Genomic DNA, 7,327 nt, shown 5'->3' with positions numbered 1-7,327 from the left:
ACCACAGCCACTCGGTCTTGGAAGGGTTGAGCCTGAGTCTGTTCCTCCCCATCCAGACCCGTACGGCCTCCAGGCAACGGGCCATCACGTCAAGGGCAACGTTGGGGTGGTCTGGGGTGGAAATGTACAGCTGAGTATCGTCAGCGTACTGATGGAAATCCACCCCAAAACCACGAATGATCTCCCCCAGCGGCTTTAATAATTCAGGCACGTATTCTCATGTTTGGTGGACATGTGATAAAGCAAAGAGCTATTGGAAAATGATACATAGTTGGTTAGAAAAGATATTGTAGATTTTAAACCTGAACTCTTCTTACTAGGTATAATGCCAGAAAAGATTAACAAACAAAGCCTATATTTGATTTTACACGTCACAACAGCTGCAAGAATAATGTTTGCGCAATATTGGAAAAATGAAGGAATACCACCAGAGGAAGAAATAATTTAAAAAAAATACTAGAATGTGCAGAGATGGACAGATTGACTATGAGATTGAAAGAAAAAGAAGAAATAGAATATTATCAAACTTGGGACTTATTTTATCAATGGCTAGAGGAAAGAATGAAGGATTAGGAATTAAATATGTATTAACGTTTTTTTAAACCCAGATAGCACGTTGGTTGAAAAATCATATGTATGTAAGAAAAAAATCAGTAAAACCTTATTTTAAAAATGTGGTCAAATAACTGTGGGTGAGTATGGAAACCATGTTGGAACTTTGAAACTGGATCATAAATACTTTTGGGGGGGGTCTATTAGGACTTTGAATGGTCATTAAGCAACCAGTCATAAGTCAAGGACTACTTGTATAGTAATTTGCTAGAAATAATGGAGGAATTTTTTTTTTTAAGTCAATGCTATAACAGAGAGGTAGCTATCTATGGTCTGTGTGAAACAACAGGCTTTTTTTTTTTAAGTCCAGAAATCATTTTACAACACCATGTTTCATCTCTTTACAGCATCCCAATGTAATCTCAGTTTGAAAAAGCAGAGGAGCAGAAGCATCTTTAGCACTTTATTCTGCTGCTTTCGTGACTACAATGTCGAGTCTCCGTCTCCCAACAGCCCCGGTGTCCTTCCTCCATTGGTGGAAGAAAATGGCGGGCTTCAAAAGGTAAGTTAGTTTTTTAATAGGATGTTTTGCAGGGAAGGTAGGGCCTTATATGAGTAAACCCACAATTATAAATTGTCACCTAGTTCATATCAGATAAGGTACTGAATGTCTTCAGTCCTTATTGAGAATCATTGAGGACAAGGCTAATTCTTTTTCTCTTCGTGGCCGTAAGTAGCTGGATCGGAAAAATGGTCAAAGCCTCCTTTAACGAGTTGGTTTAGTGCAGGGGTAGGCCACCTTGGCTCTTTTATGACTGGTGGACTTCAACTCCCAGAATTCCTGAGCCAGCCATGCTGAGGGGAAAGGGAGAAGTTTCCAAGCTGACCTGTGCTGGCTCAGGAATTCTGGGAGTTGAAGTCCATGAGTCATAAAAGAGCCAAGGTTGCCTACCCCTGGTATAGTGTATCCTTTTCTGAAAGCACTTTCTCAGGATCTAGTTATGTAAGACAGCACCCCATCCCTGACCTTCTCTTTATTGGGAAAGTTGTTGATAAGATGGTAGAACTTCAGTGACCGTTCTCTTTTCAGTTGATTTTTAAGTTTGGCATGGAATAAAAATGCCATTTTTACAGTGGTTCCACTATTTGGACTGTACCGGGGTGATGATGGGTGGAGGATCTGCCCTACGGATGCCTCTTTATATGGTCCATAATTCCATCATTCCTACTCTTTAATACCTCCATGAAACCCCTGAGAGCAATCATCTGTTCATCTGGTTTTCTGGCTACTCCAGTTCTGACTCTGGTTATGATAGCAATTTCCCCTGAAGGATCAAATACCCAGCCTGATAATTTTTTGGATTGACAGCTATGCTGTATTTGCCATAGATGCCACTTCTAGGGTGTATATATGCTAGCTATATAACTATGGAAGTTCTCAGTCATCCAGGTCATGATTGTCCCATGTTTTTCAAAAGTCAACTGGACTTTCTTTGTTTTTCCTTGAAGACGTTTTGCTTCTCATCCAAGAAGCTTCTTCAGTTCTAACTGAATGGTGGAGGATGGAAGTGGCCTCGGTGACTCTCAGAGGGAGCGCTAACGACCAGATGACGGCAAGGACTGTAAATCCTTTCATCCTCCACCATTCAGTCAGACTGAAGAAGCTTATTGGATGAGAAATGAAATGTCTTCAAGAAAAAAACAAGAAGGTCCAGTTGCAAGGGGGGAAAAAGCACCTTTGGGTGTGCTAGTATGATCCTGTCTGCAGCAGGAAGTTCTAACTCATTCCTTCCTCACTACTATTGTAGGTTGTTAGACTACTGTAGTGTAGGATCTGCTCTTGAAAATTTCCATGTATAATTTAAAATGCTGGGTTTAACTTTTAAAGCCCTGTGTACCTCCCAGGTACTTTCTGGATTGATTTCTCCAAATATTTCATGCTTATCTCAGACGAAGATGCTTAGAGTTTCCCATAGAAGATACCAGTGCCCCCCCCCAAAAAAATAACCCATATCTCTGTCATGTACATCATCCTGTGGAACAGCATACACCAGTGATGGCGAACCTTTTAGAGACTGAGTGCCCAAACTGCAACCCAAAACCCACTTATGCATCGTTGAGTGCCGGGTAGGTGTGGCCCAGCTGTGGCCTATTGGCTGGGTGTGGGCCAATTGGGTGGGCGTGGCCAATTGGGTGGGCGTGGCTGCGGTGGTAACGGTAGACTGGGTGGGACTAAAATGTTCAATCAATCCATTTCAACTTTGCAAGATCTTTTTTTTTCCCACGAGAAGTTGAAATTGACTGATTGAACCCTCTTTTTTTTTGCACATGGCAGTGGAGGCCTAAAGCGAAAAGGTTTTATAAAAGCCAGCTGAAGGCCTAGGACTGGGGCGACAGCGCGCGTGCCCACAGAGAGGGCTCTGAGTGCCGCCTCTGGCACCCGTGCCATAGGTTCGCCACCACTGGCATACACCCAGAAACTTATCTCCTACCTCTGCTAGCCTCCTTGCAGAAGATGGCTAAGAGAATTTCTCTGAAGGACTCTGAGTTACAGTATAATTTGCTGCCATGTACGTTAATATTGGCATCATGGTTATCATTTTATTATCCTGCTGAAATTGCTTTAATAATTTTAAGTTGAAATTGATTTTATTGTACTCTTGGTTTTATTTCCATTGTAAACTACCATGAGGTAGATTGATTCAGTGGTACATACAATGAATACATTTTTACTCTGTCTGTATCTAGCTATTAAAATAGGCAGTCATCACTTCGCTTTCAAATAGGTAATCGGTTTTCCTTGAATTCAATAATATATTATTGTATTAATGTATTAAATCATGTAAGTCAAATCAGTTGATTTGAAATACAGTGATTGGCTGCAGTGGATGTGCTCTTAAGTATGACTATAACTGGATCCAAGTCCTATTTAAGTTACCCTGTGATAAGATGGGCGGCCAATAAATTCGATAAATAAATAAATAAAATAAAAATTTAAGCTTAGTTACTGAACCTAAGGGAGGGTTAAAAATTAATTGCTAATTATAATAATAATTTATAGATAAATATTGGTCCGGTACTGATGTCACGCTGTATAAGCAGCAGACTAAAACTTATTGGCAGGGCAAAAATCAAAGCTGTAAAAAAGAGCTGGCACTCCGTTTTGCAATATCTGTTGAAAATATCAAAATTTCTAGTAATGGTTCTTTTGCAGTTCCTTGATAATGTCTGTTGACAACATATTTACTTCTCTTAATTTAACCAATTTCTTAAATTCTTCTTCTTTTTTAGTTGGAAAGTCTTTATGTATTAAATCTGACATGTCTGTTTATTTTATGTTCTACTGTTCTGAAATATTACACTCTTACAAACTTATTTTTTTCCCCGTTTTCCCCTCAGGGTGACCAGATGCAGGTCATTCCCATTCCAAGTGTATGTATTTTTTTTTATTCTTTTTATGTTCAGTTTCTTTTAAATGTTCTTGATTTGGGATCAGATAGTTCGTATTTGTGTGTGTGTGTGTGTTGCATGCTGACAAGATCTTACAAACGTGGAACTACAGCTGGACACCTCACAAAACCGTATCTTAGTAAGCACAACTCACAGGAAGCATGAATTCCACTATTCCAGTTTGTTGATTCACTTTCACAAGCTGGCAATACGTGGATGCACAGTAGGTTTTTGTGCAACAACCCTTGTTTATCATGTGCTCAACAACCAAAGGGTAACCTGCAACGTCCTACTTTCCAAAGTGCCTGAAGGCAGGACAAGAAGCAACGGGTGGAAACTAAGCAAGGAGAGAAGCAACCTAGAACTAAGGAGAAACTTCCTGACAGAACAATTAATCAGTGGAACAACCTGCCTCCAGAAGCAGCGAATGCTCCAACACTGGAAGTTTTTTAAGAAGAGACTAGACAATCATTTGTCCGAAATGGTATAGGGTTTCCTGCCTGAGCAGGGGGGTGGAGTAGATGATCTCCAAGGTCCCTTCCAACTTTACTATTACTATTACTACTACTACTACTACTACTATTATTATTATTATTATTATTATTATTATTATTACTTTCTTTTTTCTTTTAAACATTGGAGCATCTTTAAAAAGTTTTCATTCAAAGTTTTCATTCCCACTCATTACTATCATTTTTAATCCTTTATGTCAGTGTTGGCCATTTTAAGATGTGTGGACTCCCAGAATTCCCCAGCCAGAACTCCCAATTGGGGCGGGAGGGGGGAGCAGTGGAATGATAATAACAGTGAGAATCCTAGAAGGGACCTTATTGGTGGATGTTACCTTGATGTTGGGAGAATAGTTGATATCAACATGTTTGTAGGACATGCTTAACTGGACATTGCTAACTTTTAGTCCCATTCAAAGTAAGATCAGTTAGTTACTTTCCATACAGATCCTTTTCTCCCCCTCCATCAGTGCAATCAAATATGTTCCCCATGTCACAAACCACAGGTTTGAAACCACCTTTATTTTTTATTTTTGCCATTGCAGTTGTTAAGTCTCGTGCTGATTTTGTGGTATTTGTATTATTCTTTGTTTTTAAATGTTTAAAACAATTGTAAACCACTCAGAGTCCCAGGGAATCGAGCAGCATATAAATTTATTTTTACAACCACACACATACACACATACAGCATTTTGCAAAAACAATTTGATTTAGCTTCCTCATCTACTGTTTGCAGAAATAAAAGTATTGTATCAGACACTTCATAGCTCATTGCATCATCCAGGTTTTGAGTTAGGGGGTTAACTATGCTACAAATAAAATACAGGTAGTCCTCAACTTATAACAGTTTGTTTAGTGACCATTCAAAGTTACAACGGCACTGAAAAATATGACTATTTTTTACAGTTATGACCTTTGCAGCATCCCCATGATCATGTGATCAAAATTCAGATGCTTGGCAACTGGTTCATATTTATGACGGTTGCAATGTCCTGGGGTCACGTGATCCCCTTTTGTGACCTTCTGACAAGCAAAGTCAATGAGTGAACAACTGATTTACTAACTTATCAGCTGCAGTGGTTCACTCAACAACTGTGGCAAGAAAGGTCGTAAAGTGGGGCAAAACTCACTTAACAAATGTCTCCCTTAACAATAGAAATTTTGGGTTCAATTGTGGTCGTAATTCAAGGACTACCTGTGCACAATAAGGGGAATATGCAGTCCGCATCTATGTTTATTGAGGGGGTACTTTTTCGTTAGATTTACCTCAGGATCTCAAGGTAGCATAAAAAATGCAACGTCTTTTTTTTTCCCAGCACAATAAGCTTGCAAAGTAGGTTGGGCTGAGAGGGAGAGGGTGGCCCATAATCAAACAGTGGCTTCTGGGGTTAGGGTGGATTAGACTTTAGATCATACCAGGATCAGCCCAGGCTCTTAATCATTACGCCATACACCAGCTCTCTGTGTCTTTTAACCTGCATATCATTTTAATTCCATGAGAAAAATATGTCTTAACGCAGCGATTTAAATCATGGATTTCATTCCCAGCCCTGAAATAGTCACCCCAGAGAAGAAAGGGGAACACCTCTCATTAATGACCAAGAAACCCCCTTGCAAAATCATGAGAAAGCATTTGCCAAGGGATGGTTAAGAAAGTGATATAGTAGATCAATCGATCAAAATAGAACTGGAAGGGATCTTGGAGGTCTTGCAGTCCTACCCCTTGCTCAGGCAGGAGACCCTATACAATTTGAGATAATTAGTTGTCCCATTCTTTTTTTAAAAAAAAAAAACATCCAGTGATGGAGTGCCCATAACTTCTGGAGGCAAATCATTCCACTGATTAATTATTCTCACCGTCAGGAAATTTCTCCTTAGTTCTAGATTATTCTCTCTTTGATTAGTTTCCATCCATTGTTTCTTCTCTTGCCTTCTGGTGCTTTGGAAAATAAGTTGACTCCCTCTTTTTTGTGGCAGCCCCTTAAATTCTGGAACACTACTATCATGTCACCCCTAGTCCTTTTTTTCTCTAAACTAGCTATACCCAGTTCTTACAATCTTCTTTTCTCTAGACTAGCCAAACCCAAATCCTGGAACTGTTCTTCATATGTTTTAGTCTCCAGGCCTTTAATCATTTTAGTTGCTCTTCTCTGCTCTTTTTCTGAAGGCTCAACATTTTTTTTGTAGTGTGATGACCAAAACTGGATGCAGGATTCCAAGTGTGGTTTTACTAAGGTTTTATAAAGCAATACTAGTATTTCAAGTGGTTTTGATTCTGTGCTTCTGTTTATACATCTCATTTGATCAAATGATTTCATTTCTCTGTTCCTGTTTTTGTATACTCTCTTTAAAGGTCAAAGGGTTTTTACAGGACAAAGAAGCCTGTTATATCCAGCAGTGTTTAGGGACTGACAACAATGAGATACAAAAACAGGAATAAAAATATTGCTCAGAGAAATCTGTAGTACCACTTTATTGATAGGCTATTGCCCAAGACCACTAATAACAAAATAACAGAGTTGGAAGGGACCTTGGAGGTCTTCTAGTCCAACCCCCTGCTCAGGCAGAAAACCCTATACCATTTCAAATAAATGGTTGTCCATTCTCTTAAAAGCCTCCACAACTTCTGGAGGCAAGTTGTTCCAATGATTGGAACATCCACAACTTCTGGAGGCAAGTTGTTCCAATGATTAATTGTTCTAACTGTCAGGAAGTTTCTCCTTAGTTCCAGGTTGCTTCTCTCCTTGATGAGTTTCCATCCGTTGCTTCTTGTCCTGCCTTCAGGCACTTTGGAGAATAGCTTGACCCCCTCTTCT

The 7,327-nt window shown here is 39.5% G+C and overlaps 1 protein-coding gene across 1 annotated transcript in view; it reads left to right on the top strand.

The window, feature by feature from the left end:
• CTDSPL (CTD small phosphatase like) overlaps window positions 1-7,327 on the top strand; it is a 78,229-nt gene that overhangs the window by 50,027 nt on the left and 20,875 nt on the right. Inside the window, exons 2-3 of the mRNA XM_015812413.1 lie at window positions 960-1,114; window positions 3,952-3,984. Coding sequence (XP_015667899.1) covers window positions 960-1,114; window positions 3,952-3,984 — 188 coding nt within the window. The remainder of the gene's footprint in view (window positions 1-959; window positions 1,115-3,951; window positions 3,985-7,327) is intronic.

This window comes from Protobothrops mucrosquamatus, unplaced genomic scaffold (genome assembly GCF_001527695.2).
Source record: "Protobothrops mucrosquamatus isolate PMUCROS unplaced genomic scaffold, P.Mucros_1.0 scaffold81, whole genome shotgun sequence".
Taxonomy (NCBI): domain Eukaryota; kingdom Metazoa; phylum Chordata; class Lepidosauria; order Squamata; family Viperidae; genus Protobothrops; species Protobothrops mucrosquamatus.
This window is presented reverse-complemented; position numbering and strand designations above follow the sequence as displayed.